The 27,895-nt window shown below is 40.6% G+C and overlaps 1 protein-coding gene across 1 annotated transcript; it reads right to left on the minus strand.

The window, feature by feature from the left end:
- Window positions 1–10,358: 10,358 nt before the first annotated feature.
- Window positions 10,359–25,304, minus strand: fgf9 (fibroblast growth factor 9). The gene is made up of 4 exons (XM_088607177.1): window positions 23,880–25,304; window positions 15,511–15,642; window positions 12,298–12,401; window positions 10,359–10,871 (listed from the first exon to the last, which is right to left on the minus strand). Exons 1-4 carry the CDS (start codon window positions 24,034–24,036, stop codon window positions 10,674–10,676), a joined length of 591 nt encoding a protein of 196 aa, XP_088463303.1. The 5' UTR covers window positions 24,037–25,304; the 3' UTR covers window positions 10,359–10,673.
- Window positions 25,305–27,895: the final 2,591 nt, after the last annotated feature.

Here is a 27,895-nt window from a genome sequence, read left to right on the forward strand (position 1 = left end):
TTCCTACAGCCCTTTTATCCATCCTTGAATTCTGACAGTTTTTCCACCCTAATCTGTCAGGGATCTTCCCTCTCCTGTATCCTGAACAGTTATTCTGACATGATAGCAATTAGGCTGAAGTGGGCCACATGGTTCTGTGTTTCATTGTTACTGTAGAAACTGAGGTTCTCCTGTGTTTTATCCTCTGATAAAGACATCACCAAAGCTTTTATTAAAAATAGTGAGTGTTCCAATACTGCTTGTTGCAACTAGAGGGCAGTAATGGTTTGGGTACACATGCTACAGAATTTTAAATTTACCTGACTGGTCCAATGTGGGACTGAAAATGCCTATATTGTGAGTAACTGTTTAAGCATATTGTTGCATCCTTTTAGTATCCTTTTATGGCTTATCTACTTATTCATTAGATTCCATTCCTACTGCTTTATTTCAGTACTTTTTCCTGCCATCTTAGCTGTTGTCCTCTGCATAATGTCCTTAATAAGTCCTTGAGCACTACAGTAGTATTAACGGCCTCTAAAACACTGTGCCAAAATAACCAAATATGACTCTGGTGGACCTAAACAATGTTTGCCTCATATCCAACCTACATTATAACCATCTCATTGTAAAATAACGTCTAATTCAAGAAACTTTCCACAAAAGTCACTAATGATCTTCTTTTGACTTCCGATTCAGGTTCTCTGATTTCTATCCTTATTCTCCTTGACCTTAGTGCTGTTTTTGACACTGTTAACCAATATATCTTACTTTCTCATTCTGAGACTGTGTTTTGAATTTCTAACATTGCTCTTTAATGGTTCAACTTTTACCTTACTGTTCATTGACACTTTATCTCTTTTGGGGGTTTCAGCTCTTAAGTTGAGTTGTTAAGTCTGGTGTTCCTTAGGGCTTGATACTGGGCACCCTATTATTCAGGATTTACATGTTCCCACTTAGTTAGCTGTTAAGATCAAAATCAAAGTTTATTCATCAAATGCACAACAATACAGCGTGCAGCAGTAGTTGCTGGCAACGAAATGTCTTTTCTGCGAGCTCACAAAAATCACAAGAATCACAAAAATCACAAAATTAATGTTACGAAAATAAGGTTACGTAATAATAGATGTAATAGAAATTGAATAAAACTCAACATGAATAGAGCTGCTATGTGTCCATGGTGTATGCAATATATACAAGTAAGGCAGTATGCTGAATACAATGAAAACTGTATGTCCATGTAGCCATTGCAGGTGATTTGCTAAAGGAGCTGCAGGTTGGCTTTTAGCAGTCTTATTGTCTGGAGATAGAAGCTGTTCCGTAATCTGTTGGATTTGGACCGAATGCTTCGGTATCGTTTACCAGACGGTAGGAGGGAAAACAGTTTGTGACTGGGATGACTGGAGTCCTTGAGAATGGACCTGACCTTCTTAAGATATCGAGCTGAGTAGATATCCTGGATGTTTGGTAGCTTACAGCCGGTAATGAGCTGTGCTGACTTCACCACCCTCTGCAGTACTTTGCGATCCCTGGCGGAGCAGTTCCCATACCAGGCAGTCATGCAACCAGTCGGGATGCTCTCAATAGTGCACCTGTAGAAGTTGGCTTGGATATGTGATGGCATGCTAAATGTCTTTAGCCTATGGAGAAAGAATAGGCGCTGCCATGCTGTTTTGACCACGGTGTTTGTGTGATGGGCCCAGATTAAGTCCTCTGAGATGTTAACTCCCAGGAACTTAAAACTGCTGACCCTCTCCACTGCAGTCCCATTTATGTAGGTAGGTGTGTGATCTCCTCCCTGGTGTTTCCTATAGTCCACAATCATCTCCTTAGTCTTACTGATGTTCAGTAAGATCTGCTCTGAATGATCATTTCTAAACTGATGATACTCAGCTACATCTACATCCATACTGATCCTGACATGACAGTTAATGCACTCTCTAATTGCATTTCTGACAGAATCCTGACCAGCTCACATTACTCCTGTCCTGAGGCCTTGCACTCATTTCCTATCAGGTTTCATGTTGACTTGACATGGCTTGGAACTTCAGTACCTATGTGACTTACTATCTACCTAATCCCAACCTCGCAACCTTAATTCATCTGATGCTGGTCTCCTGTTCATCCCCCAAGCTTGTCTTCAAACTATGGTTGACTGGGCCTTCTCCTGTTACGCCCTAGAGCTCTGAAATTCTGTGCCTGCCCCTTTCAACTTCTTCTGCACTCTAATCCTTGTTTTTAATTGCACTATTTTTTAAACTTTTCACCTTGTTAACTTTTTTCTCTAAATGTAAGGCACTTTAAGAAGTTAAATTTAAAGGAGCTATATAAACTAATGATAATTATTTGTCTTATATTATATTATGTCTAATCAACCTAGAATGTCTGCACATTATTAAGTAGTGTAGCGCTTGCAGGTTCTTTTCAGAACAAAGACGAGTGGAGAAGCGATTAACAAACAAGCATTGGCTTTATTCGTTTACAACCACACAAAACCAAACACAGGATCTACACACACATGAGGAGACTGACGGAACATGTACACATATTTAGGGTGGTAATTACCTAACAACACACTATACTTCTACAGGACTACACAGGGCACTAGAATTACTAGGACATTATTTACACAGGTAGGGTCAGCCGCTGGTCATCGTGCTGACCCTCAGACTCTCCCCGGCTACCACTCCCAGCATGCCCAGCGGTACTACGAGCGCCTAGGGGCGCTTCCTCCTCACCACCAGGCGAGGGCATTACACTGCCCCCACCTGAGGCGTCTGGCGTCTTGCCGACGTCGAACACCCCCCTCAGGCTGTACTCGTATTCGGCCAACTGCTGCGGAACCCTGCGTGAGCGGCCGCTGCGCCGCGGTGACGGCTGGCGACCCACGGACGCCCCACTATCAGCCGGCTCCAGCCCCGGCTGCTCCTCTAGAGCCTCCCCACACGGCTCCTCCTCCCGGGCCCGGTAGGGGGCCAGGCGGTCTCGGTGCAGGACCACCACTCTTCCACGTGTTCGCAACCGGACACGGTAGCAGACCTTGCCCACCACCCCGAGTACCTCAGCGGGCCCCTCCCACGACGGCGCCAGCTTAGGACTGAGGCCTTTGCGTCGGCGCGGGTTGTACACCCAAACCGAGTCCCCGGGCTGGAAGGTAGGCCCCCTGCAGCGCAGGTCTGGTACCGCTTCTGCTGGACCCCCGCCTGTGTCAGGTGTGTCCGTGCAAAGCTGTGCACCCGCTGCATCCGCTGCCGCAGGTCCCACTCGTAGTCCGGTCCAGCTGGCGGTGCCGACCCGTCTCCGGGCGGCGGGCCGAAGACCAGGTCCACCGGTGTTCGCATTTCCCGGCCCAGCATGAGCGAGGCCGGGATGCACCCGGTGGATTCCTGGACCGTGGTCCTGTACGCCCAGAGCGCAAGGGGGAGGTGGCGGTCCCAGTCCCGTTGGTGCCGGGACACCAGGGTGGCCAGCTGGGTGGCGAGCGTCCGATTAAACCGCTCCACCAACCCGTCGCTCTGGAGATGCAGCGGTGTGGTCCGCATCTTAGTGATACCCAGGCGCTGGCACACTCTGGCGAAGACCTGGGACTCGAACTTACGCCCCTGGTCACTGTGTAACTCCTCCGGCACCCCCAGCCTGGCAAACATCCCCTCCAGCAGTGCATCGGCCACCGTGGGGGCACTCTGGTCCGGGCGGGCGTAGGCCTCCGGCCACTTCGTAAAATAATCCATGACCACCAAGACGTAGCGGTTCCCGGCCTCGGTGCGCGGAAACGGGCCCAAAACGTCCACCCCCACCCGCTCCATAGGAGCCCCCACCTGGTGTTGTTGGAGGGGGGCCCGGGAGCGCTCGGGGGGACCCTTCTGCGCCATGCACACCGCACACGTTCGGCAGTACCGCTCCACGTCCCGGTGGCAAAGACCCCAATAAAAATGGCCTCGGAGACGCTGCAGGGTTTTTTTACCGCCGAAGTGCCCCACGCCCGGCTGGCCGTGCACTGCTCAGAGCACTGCCCCGCGGAGCGATCGAGGCACCACCAGCTGCCACCGTACCTCGCCACTGGAGGGTACCCGCCACCCCCGGCGCAGCACCCCGGCCTTTACCTCCAAGGCCTCCCACAGGGCATAGAGGGCCTTGACGGACTTTGGGTGCGGGGCGAGCTCCTCTCGCGTAGGCCGCACTCCTGCTGCCCTCCAGCGGAGCACTGGCCCCACGTCAGGATCAGCTGCCTGACGCTGCGCCAGGTCTGGCAGGATCACCCCCAGCGGCCCCTCCCAGGCCGTGGCCGCGGTGCTCACCCCCGCCACGGTGCAGACAGCCTCCTCACGCTGCTCCCGCCGGGCGCAGTGGTGGCAGTCCGCGGCCTCGCAGGGGCGCCGCGAGAGAGCGTCGGCATTGAGATGGCGAGACCCCGCACAGTGCACGACAGTCACGCAGTAGTTCCGCTCAGGCCTAGTCAAAGCCCGACTATAGTAGGCCACTACGCGCTCCCCATCTGGCCCCTCCTGCGCCAACACCGCTCCCACCCCCGAGTCACTCGCGTCGGTATCGAGAACATACGGCAACCGCGGGTCAGGGTAGGCCAGCACGGGGGCCCCCACCAGAGCTTCACGCAACCGGCCGAAGGCAGCCTCACAGCCCGAGTCCCAGTCGAAACGGCGGCCCTTGTCGGTGAGGCGGTGCAGCGGGACAGCGATGCTGGCAAAGTCCCGGACGAACCTCCGGTAGTACGAGGCCAACCCCAGAAAGCTGCGGAGCTCTGCAACGGTGCGTGGAGTCGGCCAGTCCCTCACTGCGGCGACCTTACCTTACCATCTTCGGGCGAGCATCGGGAGCAATCGGTACCTGCCAGTAGCTGCAGCGGAGGTCCAGGGAGCTGAACCAGGTCGACCCGGCGAGGGCGTTACAGTAGTATTTTGTTATGTGACAGTACAAAACTGCTAAAAACTGCTAAAAAGATATAAAGAACATTAGAAAGGTAGCAAACATGCATATAATATGGAGTTTAATATTTACCCTTTGGGTAATGAAGTGCCTCCTGTTCTCTGTTTTAAATGCATTTCCATGTCAGTTCAGTTTGTGCCTTCTGATTTGTGTTTCTGTTTCATTCTGAAGATCTCCACAAGTGTAGAGAATTACCATACGCCCTGGTATATACAGTATCTGTTTTTTTCTTCTCTTTTCTATATAGAATTACTAGTGTGTTATTCAATGTTAACACAACATGCCTTGCTTTAAGTTCTGCACTTTTAACTATATTTCCTAGCAGTTTGTCTTTCTAATTGTTTCTCCAGATTGTCTTTTGAAAGACTTTCCTTTTCAACACAAACACCTCAAGCTTAAAGAAATTCTTGATTTTGCTAGTTTGAGTTTCAGAATATTCTTTTAGAATTTGTTTTTTAGAATTTTTAGAACTTTTGGTTTTTAACAATATTTTTTCCTCTAGGGATGCTATGGTTAACTACTAAAAAAGAACAGATGTCTCTAAAGAGTCACTCGATCTCTAAAACTTAACCAGTTCTGCTTCTGATATGCCAAATATCACATAGCAGTGAGATGATCACAATCTGTTCCTGCCAGGTGTCTGTTCATAGACAGAGTCAGTGAAACACTGAAACGAGTTAGTTTTTCTCTCCCTGACCTGTAGATTCAGTTATTGAAATGTGCTATGTATTACATATGAGGCTTTCTCAAGGGATGAGTTTATATTTTTTAGTACAATTATTGTAAAAGTACAATTTCTCATAGTAAAACACAAAACATTTTTGATTTAATAATTTTGTTTATGATGACGGACAATTAATTGTGTTCCCTGTGTGACTAGAGGGTTGGAAGTTTATCCATTAAAAGTATAACTTTATTTACATAAAATAGCATCTGTATTCTTCTAGATTAAATGATATTTGTTGTGGAAAATTCTTCATCAGAGGAGCAGGACACAGTCTTGTGCAGATTCAGTTTTATTGAGCTCAATAAGTACAGCAACACGCCCTGGGTCTGCCCCACAGAACAGACAAACTGCAAGGGTTTCCCAGCTATTATATACAGTCAGAAAGAAGTTTATTTCACAATCTGAGTGCTTGTGCTGTTCTTTGATATGTACTTACTTCTTGTCCTGCTCTGTCTTGCTCTAGGTTCTGTCCTTTGATATGCAGCAGACATTGTTCTGCTTTACAACAAAACGCTAAGTCACCATCAATTTGTGTTTGTAATGTAACCATTTGTCATTCTACTTTTGCTAAAGCTAATTAACAGTGGAAAAATACACTTAATCAGATGTCATGAATGTCATAATTCCATCTGAAATGGTTTTGACAATGATTTTCACAAAGTGATGTTCTTGCCTCTCTGGATTCAGTACATATAAGAGAATAGATCATAAAGCATAAAAAATTGGACACTTCTAGAACAGAAAACATTTTTTTTTAATTTCACAAACACCAGACAAAGAAAAGGTAATTTACCTTAAATAAAGTGCTACTTTGGATAAGGTAGATCTCACCGGGCAAAATAGCTGAGAATCATTAAGACCTGTCTGCAATTAACCTCAAATTGCTTAGTCCTCCTTTTTATGATTGTTGTCTTCAAACATGAAAATTATTTGCCTATGTCCACACTTTGAAACATGTTAAGAGGTGCCAAAAAATCTGAATATGTATTGGAAATGTATGGTCATGTGATCTAGAACACTGACAGTGACTCATTTTGAGTGCATGGATCCAATTATCTTAATGCTCTTTTTTCAATCCCATCCTCAGTTTAAAGTCACGACTGGACAAAGATTATTTAGTGACTCAGCAGCTGCTTTGAGCAGAGAAAATCCTATTTAAACAATTTTCAATACCTGTTATTCCATCCTACCAGTGAGACCAATATGGATGGGGGTGTATTTTTGTATACTTTTCCTCTGGAGGTTTTCAGTGATTGCGAGACTTAAAACTCTGTGTGTAGGCATCTGGAAAGACACACTTCTCCCTGGTGGCAAAGCCAACTGCCCAAGATCCCTCAGCATGTTAATGTTTTTGGAAAAATAAGTTACTGACTCTTGTCAAGAGTTTTAATTTTATTTCCACAAATACAGTAAAGCTTATATGTGTTTAAACAAATACTGAATTTTCATTTACATTAAACAGCTCTAATAGTTCTTGTTTAGTCAGAGTACTGAATCTTCCGCTTTAAAATTTGGGATAGCTGTATATTTATACCCTGTTCCCTATGAATTTGGAACTAAATGAAGAAACAGAAACAGAGCGTTGAAGATTTGTGCAGTTCCTGTGAAAACAAAATTACCCTGAGTTTTCTCTTCCTGTGGGATCTGTGTGCAGTTAAATCTGGGATGAACCTGTTGTGGTAACATTTGCTAAAGCTATTGATCTAGCAATTAGTTGCATTACTTTCCACCTTATTGTCGATTGGTTCCATTATATTGCTTATACTGAATGTGTTTAGATGTATTTCAGAAAACCAGTTTTGTTTACCTTTCATAAGTCTCAAATGTGACAAGTTTGAGTTTTAAGAAGCACATTATTTGCTCTTTTTAATCTTTTTTATGTTTTAAAGTTTGGTTTGTACTGTAGGTCCCATTTTACTTGCAGAGGTGGTCCATGAAGTATCTAGTTCCCTTTTGATACTTCACATGGTGTTCAAAGCCTTCTTGCTTTGGTCAATCATGTTTGTGTAAATCTTAATAAGCTACATTAAAGAAAAAACATATTTTTATGATCTGACCTTTTTTGACACAAAGATTTGTGGGAGATTTCCACCTTATCAAGTAAAGAGCAAAACAAAGTTGCAGAATGAAAAATTGTTTAACATTTTTGCAGTTTAAAAAGATAACTAACTTCAACATGCATGCTCTTAGCACGACCTCTATCTACTTTGACAGACAGAAAGGGATTTTACCATTTCAACGAAACAATGAACACATGACCAGTGAAGATTACCATCAACATCACTTTGACCTCCTTCTTTCAAGAAGACAAGATCATTACTAGCAACGAAGACAGCCAGATGAGCTGAATGTCCTCTCCTTTTCAGCATTATTTCTTAATTTCTAATTGGAATATCGAACCATGACCTGTTTTCACAAAATAGAAATTTGAACCTGTTTTCAAAGGTACTCCAGTTACTTAGTGTAACAATGCAGCAGTGGGAGGCGCCGCTGTGAACATCGGTATGAAGGACGCCCCATCTGAGGGGGCAGAGGCACCGGTGTGAGGTTAGCGGGAGCCAAAAGAAAATGAAAAAAAAGGAAAAATACAAAATTGCATTATGTAGAGCAACACCTGGGCTGGACTTGTCCTATCTAAAGGGTCCAGCCTGGAAAAGAACCCCGCTTGGTGGCCATTAACCCCTCCTGCTCCAGGGGCGCTGTACAATGGCTGATCCTGTGCTCTGACCCCAAGCTTCTCTCTCTGTCTGTATGTCTCATGGAGAGCAAGTTGGGGCCTGCGAAAAGAACAATTCCTAATACAAGAAATTGTATATGGCTAGTAAAGTTATCTTCTCCTCTCTATCTTCTTCTCCTCCAGGGATCCACCTCCACACTGAACATGCCCCTCATGTGTAGTGGCACATAAGTTATGACAACACAATTAAAAGCACGCTTGTGGTTAGTCCTTTTAAATAATATGTATTTTAGTCTGGTCTCCAACAGTGCTGATCCTCAGAACCAATTCAAGATCCTGAGATCCTGAGGACAATGACTACAAACGTTTGTGTTGTTACAACATTGTATTGTTCTGTTGCCAGTAAAAGTGCAACAATGTGGACAGAACAATGACCACAGGATTCAAAAAGGTATTACGTGCATACATCTGAATCTCTTGAGTCCTAAAAAACTGATTTGAGTGATCATAGTACCCAAGAACCCAAGAATGAATTAAAAGTAGGCACACTCATAGTTGGGGCTTCTCTATAGCCTTACTGTAATAATAATAATAATAATAATTGCTTACACTTATATAGCGCTTTTCTGGACACTTTACAGGTAATGGGGTCTCCCCTCCACCACCTCCAATGTGCAGCATCCACCTGGATGATGCGACGGCAGCCATAGTGCGCCAGAACGCTCACCACACATCAGCTATTAGTTGGGAGGAGAGCAGAGAGTAATAAAGCCAATTCATAGATGGGGATTATTAGGAGGCCATGATTGGTAAGGGCCAGTGGGAAATTTGGACAGGACACCGGCCTACTCTTTTCGAGAGGATTTTTAATGACCACAGAGAGTCAGGACCTCAGTTTTACGTCTCATCTGAAGGACAGCACCTGTTTACAGTATAGTGTCCCCGTCACTATACTGGGGCATTAGGACCCACGTGGACCACAGGGTGAGCGCCCCCTGCTGGCCCGACTTACACCTTTTCCAGCAGCAACCTTAGTTTTTCCCATGAGGTCTCCCATCCAGGTACTGATCAGGCTCACACCTGCTTAGCTTCAGTGGGTTGCCAGTTGTGACTTGCAGGGTGATTTGGCTGCTGGCATATCAGATGACTGTAGAAGATGATAAATTGAGATCCTTCAAAATACATCTGATTTGATCCATCAAGGCACAACTCTTTGTAATTTAATTTTAGTGCAGTATTTCACTTTCAATAGATTCAGAAATGTTAATCAGTTAAATCACACAACAGCCCTTAATAGGTGTGGTGGTGTCTCAATGAAATATGAAAATAATGTTTTATCAAAATTAATCCCTTACCTTTGAATTACCAACAGTATTATCAACAATTAGGCACATTAAACACTAAAAGAGGTAAATACAGCCTGTAATTGTCATGGATGTTGGAAGGGATGAACCGTGGAGAGGCAGGAGAGTGGAAAAAGACCCATATGCGTAGCGGCGGAATGGGGGATTAGCCCGGGCTCAGCAGTTCAGGAGTCATATAGAAACCAATGCCCTCAGACAGCGAACGTGGGGCGACCTGGTGTTAGGCGGGTCTCAGGACATCCGAACGTCAATCCTGAGCGAAGGTGAATCAGTGACCCGGAAATACATAGCCCCAGAGAGAGAGACACCGGAAGGACAGCAAAGCACATGAAACTAAGGACAGGACAGAGTAGGAGCGCTCTCTGGCTGCAGAGGGCGTGACAGATAATGTGGAAACCTGAAAATATTTTTCACCAACTTCGCAATTGTTTGTACGATATTGGAAATTAAGTATGTCCTTTTCTTCATAAATTTAATTAACTTCAAAAAATTAAAATGAATTCCTTTTACGATACCATGGTTAATGTAAATGCATCCAACGATTTCTAAAGAAATTTTGGCATATTCAAAATCTTTTCAATGTTTTTAACAAAAAGATTACTTAAATATTTTCACAGTAATTAAAATTTAATATACTACTTTATTGTCTACCAATATCTGACACACTACCACTTGTTAAACTTGTCACATATACTGTATCGACCACTTTTTAATGGTCTGTCTCCTTCTGTTATGCTGGTGCATATTACTTAGATATGTAAGGGGACACCAAGAGGAAGAATATTTTGAGCACAACTGAGACAGTGGTCCAATTGAACCTCAGAGTAATGAAATCAAGAATAAACAGTATTCTTGGGATTATTTGGATTATAAAATAAACGAAATATACTTTTTAAAACACTATTAAAAACTAGATGGGTAAAGCACGATGAAGGCCAAACAGTAATCCAGACAGCCAGGTTCTGTTGTATTTAATGTTGTATTAAGTGTGTGACTCTACATGCACCAAACGGGGAAGGAATTGTGTGGAGTGCCAGTGTCTTTGTGCCTTATTGCCCCTCTTTGCCTTGCCCTGTTTTGTCAGCCCCACATAGAATCCAGGGTATCGATGTGAGGCATAGGTATTGTAGTAACTCTCTTCCAGAATCTCCTTGAACAGGCAGTCTTCTGTGAAGTTTCCCTGCAGCACACATGGAAGATAAAAAATGTAGCAATAAATGTCTGTGGACAGACATTTTGCAAAAATGTGTAATGTAAATTATATTTCATAACTTATTTTTTACAGTAATTCTAAGAGTTGTAACCAAACAATTTATTTTCAGTTTGGTTGAGCAACACAATATAGCCAGACTAACCAATCACTGGATACAATATCTGGCATCCCTCATTTTGTTAGTATGCGAGCTGTAGGTGAAATGTATTACTCAAGTTCTTGACATATTTTACAAGAAACATCCTACTTCATTCTAATAGCAGGATTGCCTTTAGTTTGAGTTTGTGATGAGAGTAAGGATGTGTGGTATTGAATTGTACATTGCACTGACTCCACCTGTTTTCAAAATGATTAAGATGTGAGTTTTTATGGTAATTAAAAGAGATTCTCTTCAAAGCATTCTCTACAAAGCAAACCATTAGTAGACAACATTTGACAGGAATTCTTAATACTGTATTTTAGTCATTAGTGTAAATTGAAAACTTTAGTTAAAATGAGGAAATTTTAGACTAACAGAAAAAATATTTTATAGGTCAGATCAATGACTTCAACTAGGAACTGGTATAAAAATATATGGTTTCTTTGTTCTGCAGTATGTTGCATGTTTAATTACAAAAGCATTTTCTGATCATACACACCACAAGAAAGGTTGTTTATTTATGGTAAACAAAAAAGTACACGTTCCTATCCATACACATATTTTGAATGTAGCAGAAAGATATTTAATTTTTTATTTTTGAGCCTCTTTTAACTGAGCCTCAAAGTAATTTTTTACCAACGTTTATGATCCTTACTGTGAAATTGAGTGTAAATTGAGAAAAGAATCACAAATTACCAACAACTGACTTGTCACAAATTCGTTTAGCAAATATAGGAAATAGATATGAAATATTTTCTGCTTATCACAGTCGTCAAATTGAAAATCCTAACAATATGAAGCATAATATATTAGACAGTATATATAGTGTATGTATATATTATATAACATATATTATCTTAAAGTTATATTATCTAAAATAGACATATTAGACAGTTATGTAACTATTGTCTTCACTAGGGAAACTTCTACAGTTGTGCCTGTACAGTTGAAGTAAAGTGAAATGCTAAAAATTGAGATTAAGTCATCAGTGCCAGGCAATATTTGCCTTATGGTTTATTAAAGAAAGCATACAAAAGCCAATAACTTTTTTTGGCTAAGATTCAGACAAAATATTTTTCTAACACAAAAATGACAGTCCTTCTATAGGAAAACCTCCACAATATGATAAAAGCATTCAAAATGAATTTCAATTCTGAAATAAATTTGTGATATAATAAAAACATGGGCCCAGATACTAATCCTAACTATATCTAGAGACCATTTTGTTTTAATAAGAGGAAAGTGAACACTTACTGATCCATGCAAATCCCCTTCTTTATTCATTGACAGGTACAGTCCACTCTTAAGCCCTAAGATACCCACAACTCCAGGGCTCACTGCAAACAGCCTGACCCAACCTGTTAATGACAAACACCACAACTAAACAAATCTCAGCACAGACTCTTGACATGATGAAATTTCTACAGACTCTGACAGGTGAGATAATGCCAAATGGAGGCTCCCGGGAAGTTGCTGGGTTGCTGCCTCTTTAACAGCCAAGGGGGTGCATGGGCCACGAAATCCTAACCCCTTCCTTTTCCAACAGTGCTGAACTAATTCTAATTAGTAAATACACCATATCTTAAGGTATCACTTTCATAGCTGACACGCATATTGAGTGACTACTAGTACTGTAACTAGAACTAACAATTTCTTGATCACAGTGTCCAACCTAAACTCACATGGAATGCCTTTAATCACTGAGTCTTTAGAATTTGCTCCCAAAAATCTTCTTGTCAAGGCAGAATTCTTCTTGTAGTCTTTAAAAGTCCTTAAAGAGATATCAGCATAAAGTTGTAAAAAGACCCCATGTAGACAGAATTATGCTTTTCTTGTCTAGCAGTGTTTTGCTATATATACTGTAGCTGCTATTTAAATCTCAGTATTTAAACATTAAGGCACCATTTTCAGAAATAAAGTTTTTTGCTAGTACATAAAGTGTAGCTAATGGTCTTCTAAGTTATAATATTATAATAATATAAATCCATTGTAGTATGTGGTTGTTATGGTAATTTATAGTTAATAAAGATATTTACTATTTGGGTGCCATTTATTTGTTATTTACTTTTCTTCTGATTTTGTTTTTGAAATTTGAATAAAAGATTTTGTATGTGATTGCCTATCTAATGTTTTCTTAAAGGTGTAGGGATTTTGTGCATGATCTATGCACAGAGAAAGAAAGCCATTCTGAATGACATTAACAACCATACTGTAATTCTTGCCTTGACAGGGTAGAAATGCCTCTTTCTGTTTATTGGGAATGTTTTTGATTTTGATTTCTTAAAACAGTGCAAAAATACATCATCAATTTTACTGAAAATAAATCAAATACATTTCCGACACAACCTGTAAAGATTGAGGATGAGCCCATTTAGTCCAGATGCAGGCACTTTGACCCAGACTGTCCACTTTATCTGACTGTGACTGGATATCCTCAAGTAGGATCAAACAACTGTCTGCTCCACAGTGATTTCTGTGCCTTGCCTGATGCCTGCTGGCTTGCAGCATTATCAATAATTTTAAATTACCAGTATTGTCAGAAAAGAGTGGACATTATTGTATTCCTTTGTTGAGAGTGCAAATAGATGAGTCTGTAGATGCTGTTGATTTGGCCAATTTGCTCATTTACGTTAGATATGAGTTTGAGGACTTTCTGTTCCATAAGCAGCTACCAACAAAAACTACAGGAGAGCACATATTTCAGCTTCTGAATGAATTTATCGAACAGAATGGCATCGACTGGATAAAATGCTTCAGAGTTTGTACAGACAGTGCTAGAGTGATAACAGGCAGACACAGCAGTGTAGCTGCACGAATTAGAGAGGTTGCTCTTGATATGAAGTGGATGCACTGCAGAATCCACTGCGAGGCCTTGGCAGTCAAGAAAATGCCTGAGGATTTAAAACCTGTTAGACTCTGCTGTCAAAGTTGTGAATTGTATCAATTCTCAGCCAATGAATTCACATCTGCTTTGCTCGACTAAACAGGTTCACCCCTCTCACTGAAATGGTAAGTGCTCAGTGCTATTTTTATTATATTTTTGTGTGAGTGTGTGCGCAAGCTCATGTTGGTCATTGAGATTTTCTGGGGTTCCTATGAGAAGATGACTTGTAGGTGGTACTTGGTCCTTTGGTTTGATCAGGAGTGGTACTTGGTCCATAAAGATTGAGAACCACTACTTTAAAACATTGTTAACTGTCAGTCTCTGAGTTCTGTCTGTTAGGAAATCAGTAAACCACCTGACAAATTGAGATCAAGACCAAAGTTTGACAATAGCTTAGTTGCCAGTAGGTGAGGTTGAATACAATTGAATGCAGAGGAGAAATCCACAAACAGCAATCTAGCATGGGTCTTGTTTCCCTCAAGGTGTTGGAGGACAAGATTGAGAATGCATGCTGTAAGTAAACTGGAATTGTTCTAGCCATTGATGTTTTTTTGCCACAATCTCATGTGCTAGTAAATGGTTTGATGTTAGTACTTTTCTCATTTACAATTAGCAGTTCTAACATAATAATAATTGGTGATTTTTTGTAATCTTAATCATATTGTATGAAAAATTAAATCTTGTGAATCTCACTGCTTTTATAACTAGATAAAAATTCAGCTCTTCCTTTTTATGAATCCCAGTAATGACTACTTTTTGTTATAACATGGCTGGATGAAGCAGACAGCCATGGTTACAGACAGGCAGGAATCCAACTGCACGGACAGCTGAAGGAGAAAGTGAGGTTGAAAGGGATTGGGACTCACCCCCAGACAACAGAAGAGGAATGGGATTGTAGTGGAGTAATAGCAAACAGAGAGAGGGAATAGTGACATCCTTAAACTGGCAGACAGTTGTAGGAAGACACCAACGGACTGGTGATTGTAGTCAGGAATTCAGGCAGGTTCCCTGAATCTTTTGGGTTTTCAGGCTGACATACTGTAACTCTCAGAACAATGTGGAGTGCAATATTCTCTGACAAAGCACACATGTCAGAGCACCGATCAAGCCATGTAAGCAGTGTTAAAAGGTGAGAATGCATCTCTTGACCCTTCACTAGTTGTCCAATTCATTATGTAATATTCAGCCTGCGTATTTACACCTATTAGAGTGCCTTAATAGCAGGTCAGTTTAAAATTTCAGTCTTTACTGACCTAGCCTGCTACAAGGATTTACACTCACTGCTTTAAGAATCCCACAATGATTGTAAGAGCAGGATTAATTTGAAGAAAACGACACAGACTTTCATCACCTTCTCTGGACAGAACAATCCCTGGATCTCAATGTTATTGAAAACAAGTGAAACCATTGTAATCATGTCCAGTTCAATTCCGTGTCCTATTTAAGTTCTTGTTACCTTAAGAGGCCCAAAATGTTATTTAGTGGGGGTTCCTAATGGTTTGATCAATGAGAATAGTTTTCAATGAATGATATGTACTAGGAAAAATGTAATTGTACTAGAGAGCATAATAAAAAGCACATACAATAGTCAGTATGCTTGTGCACACCCCACACACTTCCGTTGGCCAAAATCTGTAAGTGGTAGCCAATTCCAATCGGACAGTACAGGAGCTGTCGTCTCATGACTCCTGCTAAGGAGAAAGACGGAAGGATACCTGGAGAAAAAGCAAAAAGAAAAATCAATAAACATGAATGAATTGTTGGAGGATTAAACAGGAATTTATTCTTTCAGGGAATGACTAAGATTCTAAACATGTTATCAGCTTGTTTACTGCTTATATGTTACTCTTTTAAACTTATTTCAGGCTTTTTCTATGTTTTCATAATTTCAGGTAAAATTATTGTCATGGATGGTAGGGGAAGTTTCCAGGATTCTTGCATGTACTATTTTTACCTTTTTCTGGAGCAATCCTAGGGAAACTGTAAACAGGTAGTTTGAAAAAGCCACAATTTTAGTTAAAATTAGGACTTTATAAGCCTGTGGTTCTTCCAAGAATTGTTACAAATGGGGGGGTTATGAAAACTGGTGAAAATCAAGGATTGACCGAGCGGTTTAGTCAATAAGTAACATAAATTTTTCTTAAAGTCTAACTTGTAATTGATTTCTCCAGAATAATAATAATAATTGCTTACACTTATATAGCGCTTTTCTGGACATCCATACAAAGCGCTTTACAGGTAATGGGGACTCCCCTCCACCACCACTAATGTGCAGCATCCACCTGGATGATGCGACTGCAGCCATAGTGCACCAGAACGCTCACCACACATCAGCTATCAGTGGGGCGGAGAGCAGAGTAATGAAGCACATTCATAGATGGGGATTATTAGGAAGCCATGATTGGTAAGGGCCAGTGGGAAATTTGGACAGGAGACCGGGGTTACACCCCTACTGTTTTCAAGAAAGGCCCTGGGATTTTTTTATGACCATAGAGAGTCAGGACCTCGGTTTTACGTCTCATCCGAAAGACGGCGCCTAATGCAACTGTACCCGTAGTGCGCCAGAACGCTCACCTCACATCAGCTATTAGTGGGGAGGAGAACAGAGTGATGAAACCAATTCGTAGATGGGGATTATTAGGAGGCCATGATTTGGCCAGAACACCAGGGTTAACACCGCTACTCTTTTAGAGAAACACCCTGGGATTTTTAATGACCACATAGAGACAGGACCGCGGTTTTACGTCTTATCCGAAGGATGCCGCCCTTTTACAGTATAGTGTCCATGTCATTATACTGGTGCATTAGGACCCACATAGACTGCAGGGTGGGCACCCCCTGCTAGCCACACTAACACCTCTTCCACCAACAACCTTAGTTTTTCCCAGAAGGTCACCCATCCAGGTACTGACCAGGCTCATACCTGCTTGGCTTTAGTGGGATACCAGTTGTGAGTTGCAGGGTGATATGGCTGCTGGCAAGACATATACCCAAGTGGTTGGTATAATTAGAGGCACATGAATTCTTTATTCTCTGGCACAACTTTGGTGAAAAGAGTAATAATCCAGGCATACTTGGTTAAAATATGTTTATTAACAAGGACAATGCAAGCACTATGCTACACACAACAAAACATTCAACACACAAGTTACTATGTTTACATTATGTGCAAACAAGGAGTTTCAGAGGCCCAACATCCTAATCACCCAGAAAACTCCAGACTGCTACTCCAGACTAGCTACTGCTAGAGATTTGCTGCCTTCTCAATAAATGCAAAATAACCTGGAATTAAATCTCTCCTCCATCCTCCCGATTGCTCAGCGGGTCATTCGTGACACCAGGTGCCACAAAATAAATGAGAGCCTATATCTCTATCCATAAAAATGCACCCTAAGCAGGAAAGACATTTCTAGTGAAGGTATCTTTTACTGAGGAAATCCAAGTTTCCTAAAAACACAAAATAGCAGGCTCTCTCTAACAAGGTTCAAATACTGTATGTAGCTCCAATTGGGTTTTATTTGGATGATCATGAAGTAAGGGCTCTCGCCTGGCACAAGGTTCAAGTTCCAACTCCTCCTGACTCCTTCCTTGTGGTCTGACTTCTTCTTTTACTCTTCTGCTCTCTTCTTCCCTTTTTCCTCTTATTTTCTAAATGTAATTTTAGTGTATTTCTGGACTGCTCACTGTCAATCATTTACCCACTATTTAATTAACTAGATAAACCAAGGTACACTTTCCAATTGTTTTTGATCAGGGGACCTCTTACATCTCAGCAAACATCCCCTACAACTTTGAAGTTGGAAATGTTAACACTGTTAGGTCTTACTAACTTTATCTAAAATCTTAAGAGGCACTTCCTAGTCCCCTATAGCTGTAACAATATGTTTTTATATTTTTGTTTTATTTAATCTGTAAAGCAAAAGATCCTCTTGCTTATTCTAGCCCAAGATTCTATAATTTACAGTTCTTAAGTTAGTTATTGTGTGTATGTCATTTTTTACATTGGGTTTTAAATGTGTAAGTCCATAGAAATAAAAGTACTTAAAAGCATAGTATACAATGAATGCATAAAAAACATGCAGTGGAAGAAGAACTTAACACATTTTAAGGTATGCACTAGGGAAAACCTATCTTCAACTAAAAAAAGGAGGGTGTATAGTGTTTATAACTCCTTGGAAGACCTATCAGTATATAATATCACTAATGCTTGCACTGACACTTGGATTTTATACTAAATGCACACATCCTAGAGCCGACAATCTATATTTACAATCAGAATCTGAAGAATGAATTATTTCAGGTGGGTAGCTGCGTCGGCATGCGTAGGCTGCAAAGGCTGGAATAGGTTTATTCCATTCTGGAAAGAGAAGAAAGAAAACACAATGTTTCGGCTGTGGGGCCTTCTTCAGTTCTGTGAAGTTGGCCCCCCTACAGACAGCACAAACGATGAAACTCACCTCATTCATTAGTGCTACATTTGTGCTGTTGAAAGCAGCATTTGTGCTGCTTTCGTTTCCGAGATATAGCATCTTGTTTTATCAGGGTCGTGACGTCACTCAGCCCCCCTACAACGTCGTAGGGACACTGGACCCGTCTCATTCGTTAGTACTGTGTTTGTGCTGCTTTCTCCTTGTCTTTCGGGTGATCACGTGACCATGCACGGTGACTTTCACTTCCAGTAACCCCGTCTGCTGAGTTCAAACGCTCTGTTACTGGTGCAAGAGTAACAATTCTGCATTTTTGTTTGCACGGGTGGGGGGCGGTGGGTGATTTTGTTTTAATATCAGTATCTCCTGTGCATTTGTGTAAAAAGGAAAATTGAATGGAGTGATGGCACCATGGCTAAGGATCTGTGCCTGGGGGTGGAAGGTTGCCAGTTCAAATCCTGCAGCTAGCAGAGGAATCCCACTCCTTTGGGCCCTTGAGCAAGACCCTTGACCTCAGCTGCTCAAGGGGTGCCATATAAATGGATGACCCTGCACTCTGACCCCAAGCTTCTCTCTCCCTGCCTGTGTGTCTCACGGAGAGCAAGCTGGGGTATGCAAAAAGACAAATTCCTAATGCAAGAAATTGTATATGGCTATTTTTTGCTGTCTGCTCTGTCTTTCACACACCCAATGAAGGCCCCACAGCAGAAACATTGTGTTTTCTTTCTTCTCTTTTCAGCATGGAATAAACCTATTAATTGTTGCTCCGAAGAATGAAGAAGAATTCTCATAACCTAGGAATTATCTTCTGCAAGGTTTATATTTACAAAGGCATTCAGCAAAATCTAAAATCTAAGGAAGCAATGTTTAATGATCACAACATCAAAATTGAAACCAAGTTATTATTCCTAATTTACTGTTCAGCTTAAAGAACTAGAGCTATAATGCCAGTGCTGCTTGCCAAATATTTTATGATCAAGTGGGAAAACAGACACATCAATATCACTGTTCTGTCACAAGCAGGAACCACTGGCACTGAAGTTATGATCATCTGCTATTAGCTCCATTGGGTCATCATGTTGTCCAGATGTCAGAATCCAGCATCTGAAAGAAGGATCCTTTCTCCTAGCTTTGGCAAGTCAATCACCCCAGACACAGACAAAATAAGCATTTCAAAGATTTTAGTAGAAGCATACATGACGAAATGTAATATTGTTTTATTTGGTTCAGAGCTGTTCTGCCCTTCAAGGCTTACAGCTACAGTAATGGCTAATTGGACTAGGTTGTCTGCTAGTTTGTGGTAGATCATTTTAAGGTAATATGATCCCCTCCAGTGTTGCCAATTTCTTGATTAAACAAACTGGCATCAACTTATACAGCTACTATACTAAAACAATTAGCTCATGTATACAACAGCGGTGCTCACAGGGTGAACTTAAACCCACAACCCTGCAAGTAGAGGATTTGAGAGCCCAACTCTCTGTTACACACTGCCCTCCACTCCTCTGTATTGAAACTGTATTGGGGGATATTAAATTAAATACAATTTTCAATCCATCAGCCAAGAAAAAAGTCAATGTATTCTTTGATGATGTGGTCACTATGTAATAGGAATGCAAATTTTCAGGCAAATTAATGCAGATCTGGATCTTATTGTTAGTTTGTAAGTGAAGTGGGACATGTATACATCTCACTTATCCAACATCACCATATCACCACTTAAGCACATTGTGAGAGGTGTAGCTGGGGTCTGTTAATTTGGGCTTCAAAAATTACACTAAGATGCCAAAAAGCTGACTTGCTTTAGCAGCCCCAGTGACTTAACTCTACACAATAAAAGACAGGAACAACACCCACAAACAGGATAAAGCAGATCAATGTCTGCTGCTAATCAAAGGACAGAACCCAGAGCAAGACAGAGCAGGACAAGTAGTAATTACATATCAAAGAGTAGGTCAAGTATTCAGATTATGAAACAAACTTCTTTCTGACTGTATATAAGAGCTGGGAAGTCCTTGCAGTTTGTCTGTTCTATGGAGCAGACCCAGCATGCGTTGGTGTGCTTTTTGAGCTGATGAAGAATTTCCCACAACAGTAAGAAAGGTTGCAAACAATAGGTGACTATTAAACCCATCTTGATCATGTTGGTAGTTCAGGAGCTAAGTGAAATTAAAACTTTGTCCATCTAAAAGGGCATTTTTTATTTAAAGTGCCCAGATTTTGAGCCTCAAACACCTGGCAGGGAACCGTGTTCCAGCTACCCACAACTTTTTATGTGAAAAAGCATTTCCTATTTGGCGTTCCAAATTATTAACCATTTCATGACCTTGTTTCACTACTTAGTTACCTGGAGTAACCAAATCTATACACTTTAGAGTCTTATAATATATACTTGAATCAGATCAGTGCTAATCATATATCTGTGTCCCTTGTTTGAAGAATTTCAGCAAGTTAAACTGCACTCTCTGTTATTAAATTCATGTTAACTGTCTCTTGTTGTATACTGTTAGTATACTAAAGCAAAGCTCTTCCTATAATAGAAGTCAAACTGCTACTTTCAACAAAATATGCTTAAATACACTAGTTTTACACTTACATCCATTCTGACCTTAAACTGTTATAAACAAATAAAAACATTGTAAAAGGAAGATATGTTACATTTTCTATATTGCCAGTTGATAGAAGCCTTTGCCTTTGTCATCTAGCCCTTGTTCTTCAAAGAAATCAGCATCCATCCATTTCTAACCCCATCTTCCAATACAGGGTTCCAATACAAGATAGAACCTATCTTGGCAAGCAACAAATAGAAGTGGGGTAAAATATTTTTGGCTGTAATACTATACAGTTCATATAACCAGGAACATTTACACACAATCTAAAGTGTACATGCTATCAGAAAGACAAATCACCACCTTCATGAGGACCAACAAAACTGTGGCATTAATTTCCTCAATGTAAAACAATTCAGTGTTTAATTTCTTTACTTCCAAGCACAAACATTCTTATCTCTTCATTATAGGGAACATTCGTCACAGGTCTCTGGGCTCACAGATATAATTTTCATGTTATGACCTTGTCTTCCTGATTACAGGGTCTTTTGTAAATTCCTAACCAAGCTGCCATAACTATTTTAATCAATATGTCTTGACTCATAAATGGGTGTACAATCAACTTATGAGGAAAACTATATATAATACATATAGTGATATGAAGCTCATTGTGAAAAATAGTTACAGCGCTCTTCAGCTAAATTTGCAGTCCCCTTTTGACAGACCCTCTCATTTTTGTAACAAATGTTGCGGGGCCATTGGCACCTTTGCTATTCTGCATCATGTTTTATATAATTTAGTCTTATGAATTTGTTCATTTTCAATTCAGATCCAAATTAATGACAGTCTGCCATTTATGAAATTTAACAATGAGTGACTCATCCAACACCAAAGCAAGGGTTTATAGTTTAGTTCCAAACTTTGGCTATCCAGGTCAAAGTTTTTATATTCTTCTCTAACAACGGGACAGAGATCACTACTGTTGGAATTTCAACCATAAAACATACATTCTAATTATAATAATACATTGAAGCACAAGATGGAAACCACAGGCTACAGACAGGCTGCATTTTTTCAACGATGCAGCAACACTTAGTATACAAGAAAACAAAATAAACTCAGAGAAAGCCTGTCGAAGCTAGAGGTACCCATTGTAGTCTGCAACCGAGCACTGATGGTGTTAATTGTTTAATTTTTGTGAATGTAAATGGGGTTAAGCATAAAACCTAAAGAATGTCGCATGCAGATCCCTGCTGTCATTATTATGTGGAGCTAAGGGGTGAAGCCTGGGCACTGTCTGCCTCTCCAGATGTTAACAGTTTCCATTTGTGCAATCCTGAAGAAAATCCTAAATCAGGGTACATTTTGTAATCATGTGAACACACGTCATCAAAGATAAAAATGTTCACCTTATATAAATTATATATGTTAAAAATAGAATTAAAAATACTCTGTCACAATAAATTATAAGATTAATGGAATAATCAAAACATAATTATAGAATAATATATTATGTATATTTGCCAAAGATCCCGTTCTTTCCCATTTCACTCTAAGATCCTGTAATTTCCTTTTTGATTAATACCCCATTGACTGATAGCAACTTGTTTAAAACCGCAACCACCACCTTCCCATACATTGTACGTAACAACTATGTGGCAAAATACTTTCACTATTGTACTATAGAGAATCGACAAATACAGGTGGATGCTGCACATTGGTGGTGGTAAAGTGCTTTTAGTGTCCAGAAAAGGCGCGATATAAGTATAAGCAATTTTAATTATAATATAAAAGTGTAAATGCTATAGTGCGTGCAAGCATAGAAAATGTTACAAATGGCACAGTGCTGGTTTCCACATTACAAACAGAACTAAGAAACCTAAAAGAGAAGTCCAACCTCATTCCAGTATGTACATCTGTGCCATATGGACAGATTGAAGGAATGTATTGTTTTCAGTCTAAGTCTTCATATTTTAGAGAAATAAATTCTGTAGTCCATATCACTATCTTGTTGTTTTATGTTCTTCAGAGATCTGACATTTCACTAGCTATGAATTGCCAACTGATCTAAGAATCTTATATAGCTTTTTTTTGGGCAAATCTCAGGGTATGAGTTCCAACAATATGACTGTCCAGAATCCCACATCCCATTGTGTAGAGAATCACCACCAGTTCATTAAATATTGTAGATTGTATTTATATGAGAAAAAAGCAACCAGGACAATATTCAAATGTTTTATTCACTAGTATCATTGTCATTTGCTTTCAGAAAACAAAGAGGAATGTCCCTTGTTCCCTGAGCAAGGCAGAATATTTAGGTGGTAGTAGTGGGAATTCAAAGTAGATGCTCCCACACTAGAGTGGTGCTACTTCAGGACTAGTGACACTCAAACTGACCAGTTTGTTTATGCCCTGAAGGCTGTTAATTTGAAGATAGACAGTATTTAGAAAATACAGACATCGATATAACTGATTTTCTTTTCTCATGAGCAAGGAGAAGGAATTTTATTAATAAGCCAATCTTCATGCCTTTCAAAGAATGTACAGTAAAAAACCTCTAAATACAGTATCAAAATTTAAAAAATGGAAAATGATAAATAATGGCACCAAAACAAAAAAGGTTAACTTTATTCTGTGCATAATTTATGCCAATGCAGTAACGTTATGTTTCATTTTCATTTTCAAATAAAATATTTAAATAGAAATTTGTCAATAACTGGAACTAAAAGAAAACATTTAGTTATAAAATCGACTGTAATGTGTGCATAATTAAGATAAACCCCACACTTAATTATTTTGTGTTAAGTCAGTTAGTTAATATGAAAAATGAGTGGCACACATTGCCAGTGGACTGGTGTCCTCTAGTTTATACCAGCATAGCAATAAAACAAAGCATAAGAAACCCTACGTTTTTGGATCTCCTTCCATGAAATAAAAGTAAGCAAACTGTCGGACTTTAAGAGAACAAACTCTTACCTCTGCCTTTCCCTTTTAACTCTTTAATAGAAAGTTGCCACAGTCTCCTGATCTGGCTGCCTCTTTCATCCAAGGAGGTATTGCTGAGTCTCTCGGCCCATTGAGTCGTCACACAAGCGGCCAGAAGCACCAGCCAAGGATACACCCTAACTGCCATCTGGGCATCACAGAGTGCCCAAGGGGGCCCATGCCACACTGCTGAAAAGTGTGGTGCCACAACAAGGGAAAGCTTTCTGCACTGTTGCCAACTGACAGAGCTTTCCTCTAATCTGGGAGTCCTTAATAATGTACACTGTGTTCTTAGGAAAATGTAAACATCACTTCTTTACAGGGTCAAGTTGCATTGTTTTCCCTCCCAATTCTGTCTTTATCACGTTTTGTAGTATGCCATCATTTTTTTCTATTTTCATCATATTTGCCTTTCTCAGGCATCACCTGGAATATGTATCAGGTGAAATGTCAGTATGTCAAAGATCAAATATCCATTAGCCAGAGGAAGATTCACCAAATGGGGGTCTGTAAAGTGGGTACCAGAACTAAACCTCATAGCATCCCAGCCAATTTCAAACTCGTGTTGTAATCCCTTAAAAGCAAGAACCCAACAAATTCTTTGCTTGTTTAGCACTGACTTAAAATCTTTCTCCATCTAAGATGGCAAACTGACTTTTCCAACCACACAACATTAGACTGTTGGACTCTTTCTTTTAGTTGACATCCAGAATATTCAAGCATATTCTGAACAAAGTTACAACTGGAATGAACTAAATTCCACTTGGTTTACCTTGCAGCCGGACAACAAGAAGACAAACAGTTCACAGACTGTTTTAAAGACCAAAGTTAGAAAGATGCTACTTTGGCAGAGATGCCTGAAGTCAACACAATGAAAGGCAATGCCAGGCAAAAGCTCTTTCTCTCTCATTTCTGTCTACACCAGAACCCTCCCCAACATAGAGCAGAGGAAGATGCTACGGATCAATCCAACCAGCTCCGTCTTACCAGTGTGAAGTTTAAAATCATCAAAGGACATTTGGCTAATGGATTTTTAAGTATAAAACTTCATTATTCACATAATTCTCATTCTCGTCAATTCTGAAGAGCTGAACTGTTATTCCAATGGATCTTGATGTTTAGTTCACGATAGTACAGTGTAAATGCACATTAACTTGTGCCTGAGAATATATATGTGTTTAATTATATGTGACTGATAGAACCTATGAGCTAAACTGCAACACATTATAGTTATAGCATTTTAACTCTGAAGTTATTAACTCTGATCTTTGTAATCTCTGAGTGAACAATCAGCATTCTGTGTTCACAGCAGATCATTTCACATGTTCTAGTACAATATTTTACTTATATTGTGTACTTGGAATCTGTGTGTGAGACTGTAAAACTTGTGTTTGATTGGTTCCTAAAAGTCGTCAACTACTCACAATTTACTGTTACAATTTCTAATTGTTATAGAAAATTAAAACCCTCTTTTCATATAAGGCTAAGATTTTTTAATTAATGTTATTTTCTCCTAGCAGCTTCTATGTGGCTGTAGACTCACATCTTTAGTATGTGTGCTAATAAAGCTTGATAAACATTTGTAGAGAAAAAACAAAGGGTGCTCTAGTTGTATTATGAAATAAAGTTGTGAATTACAAAGTTAACTGTATTTGTGGTGCATATTTCCCTCTCTAAAATAATTAATACAGGTCTTCATATTACTAAGAGAAAAATCACTAAGTCACTAAGTCGTTCAGAATTTCATCTGAGATTTTTAGATACCCCTCTTGCTTAACATGATTCTCTGCCATTGAGGAAAGTACATTTAAAAGAGATTCAGGTGGGTAGCTGTGTCAGCATGCGTAGGCTGCAAAGGAACAAGTAATAGGTTTATTCCATACTGAAAAGAGAAGAAAGAAAACACAACATTTTGGCCGTGGAGCCTTCTTCAGGTGTGAGAAAGACAGGGCAGTAAGCAAAGTTAATGTAGCAAGAGAACAAAGGGGGAAGGTGTGATCCTAGCTGCAGGATAATTTTAGTTTCTGTAGTTTTTCTGATGTATGAGTTCGGAAAACTGTCTTTGAGAACACAGATGGAGAGATTAGAGCGATCATGTAACGGAGGCGTTCTTTCTGTGACCCTATGCAGACGACACAATCTGGAGTAGAGTGAGGAAAACACGGGGGGGAAAAGCATGCAGGAGTCGGGAATGAAAACAGGGGGCATGTCCAAGGTGAGCAGGTGTTCTGAGGGGTGAATCCAAGGCAAACTATCCAAAAGGGAGTCCAAAGGGAAATCCAAGACGAGGCAAATGTCCAGAGCAAATTAAAATCGCGATTAAAAACCGGAGCGGGATCCGGTGGAGGGTTGAGGGGAAAAAGGGGGGAACGGGACCAGATGCTAAAGGTCCTGGACTTGCTTGGTACAGGAACCAATGCAGAGCCCGGAACAGAGTGAGCGTCTGGCTTTTAAGGTAGGCTGAATAGGGGGCTGGAACAGGGGACAGGTGCACAAAGCTGGAGCGCCCTTAAGGGGGAGGGACTACAATCGTGACAGATCATGGCTGTCACGCCCCACACTCTCCCTCGCAAACGACGTTACATTCCCGGAACCTCTGCTTCCCAATCTCATCCCTGATTGAACCCAGCACATTCTCACATGCATCAGATTCCTCAAATTCTCACTCCCTAACCAATCATCCAATCACACCCCTTTCCTTTCAGTATTTAAACCCCCTTCGCACACCTTCCCACGCTCACTATTGAGAAGCCTTTCTTAATATTCTCCAGTGCGCGTTTCCAAACCTTTTGACTGATCTCCCGTTACGAATCTTCTGCTTCCGCCTCTTGACCTCGCCTTCTGGATTTTGCCTTTGAATTGTTTTGGATTTCTCTCGTTACCGGACCCTCTGCCTCCCTTATCGACCCAGCCTTTGGATTTCGTCTTTTGGTTTGTCCCTTTGCTACTCTGTGTCCTGTGGGATTCCGGTCACGCATAAGGATCCTTCTATTCCACGTATCGGTTCCGTGACAATGGCCATCAGAGGTGAAATAAGAAACAATGGGCTTGGAGAGATCTTTAATCTTCACAGCCCTAACATGTTCTCTGAAGCGGTCTCTGAGTCTCCTTCCTGTTTCTCCAATGTAGATGGCTGGGCATTTACTGCAAGAGATACAGTAAATAAGGTTGCTGGAGGTACAAGATGCCATCTGGGTGATCTGGAATTGTACTGAGGGGCCTTGAATGAGTGTGGTGTTAGATACGTACATTTAAAAGAGATGTTAACCCTGCTGTAATATCCCTATTACACAAAAAAGATCCTACACTGCATGAGATATTGTCCTGTGTCTGTGATTTGTTCTGACTCCAAGTAGTAGCTGCTGTAGTACCAGGTAATGTAGTCATTACCTACATCTCATTATACATGTGGTACCAGACATTGCCTCCTTATTTGGGATTCTTTTATTAGACATCAAGAAGGATATTTATTGGCTCAAGTGGGAATATTGATGGTTGACTTTAGTTTCTATTGGTTTTGGATTAGGTTTAATTAACATGATGATTACTCTATACTTATGACATACAGTGCCCCAGTCCCTAGCTCATCACTCTCTTTCTGTCTCATTACAGTCTAAATTTAAGAACAGTTCCGAATGAGAGGAACTGCCCACATTGACCTTCCTGTAATTAGTAGTTTATTCATCTGAGAATCTGATACAGCCATTTCGTGAAATAAAATAGGATATTGGCTTCAATAACATGGAAGGGTCATTTGTTTCTTACTCTCATTGTTATGTGAAGAAGTAACAATAGTTCCCCATTTTAATTATACTTCCCTCAGTTTCCACTGACCAGGTTTGTGTTTAATAGTTGATTCTGAAGAAATCCACTGGGCTGAATCAGGTCCCCTTTCCAGTTTTCTCTGATCAAAACTAAAAGGCTCAGTTCTTTTAGCTTGTCAACGCAGCACACTCTTAAGAAATGTGTCTGGTTGCCCTTCTCTGGACTGATTCATTAAAAGCAAG

The sequence above is a fragment of the Lepisosteus platostomus genome, chromosome 2 (genome assembly GCF_059453375.1).
Source record: "Lepisosteus platostomus isolate fLepPlt1 chromosome 2, fLepPlt1.hap1, whole genome shotgun sequence".
NCBI classification, from domain to species: Eukaryota; Metazoa; Chordata; class Actinopteri; order Semionotiformes; family Lepisosteidae; genus Lepisosteus; species Lepisosteus platostomus.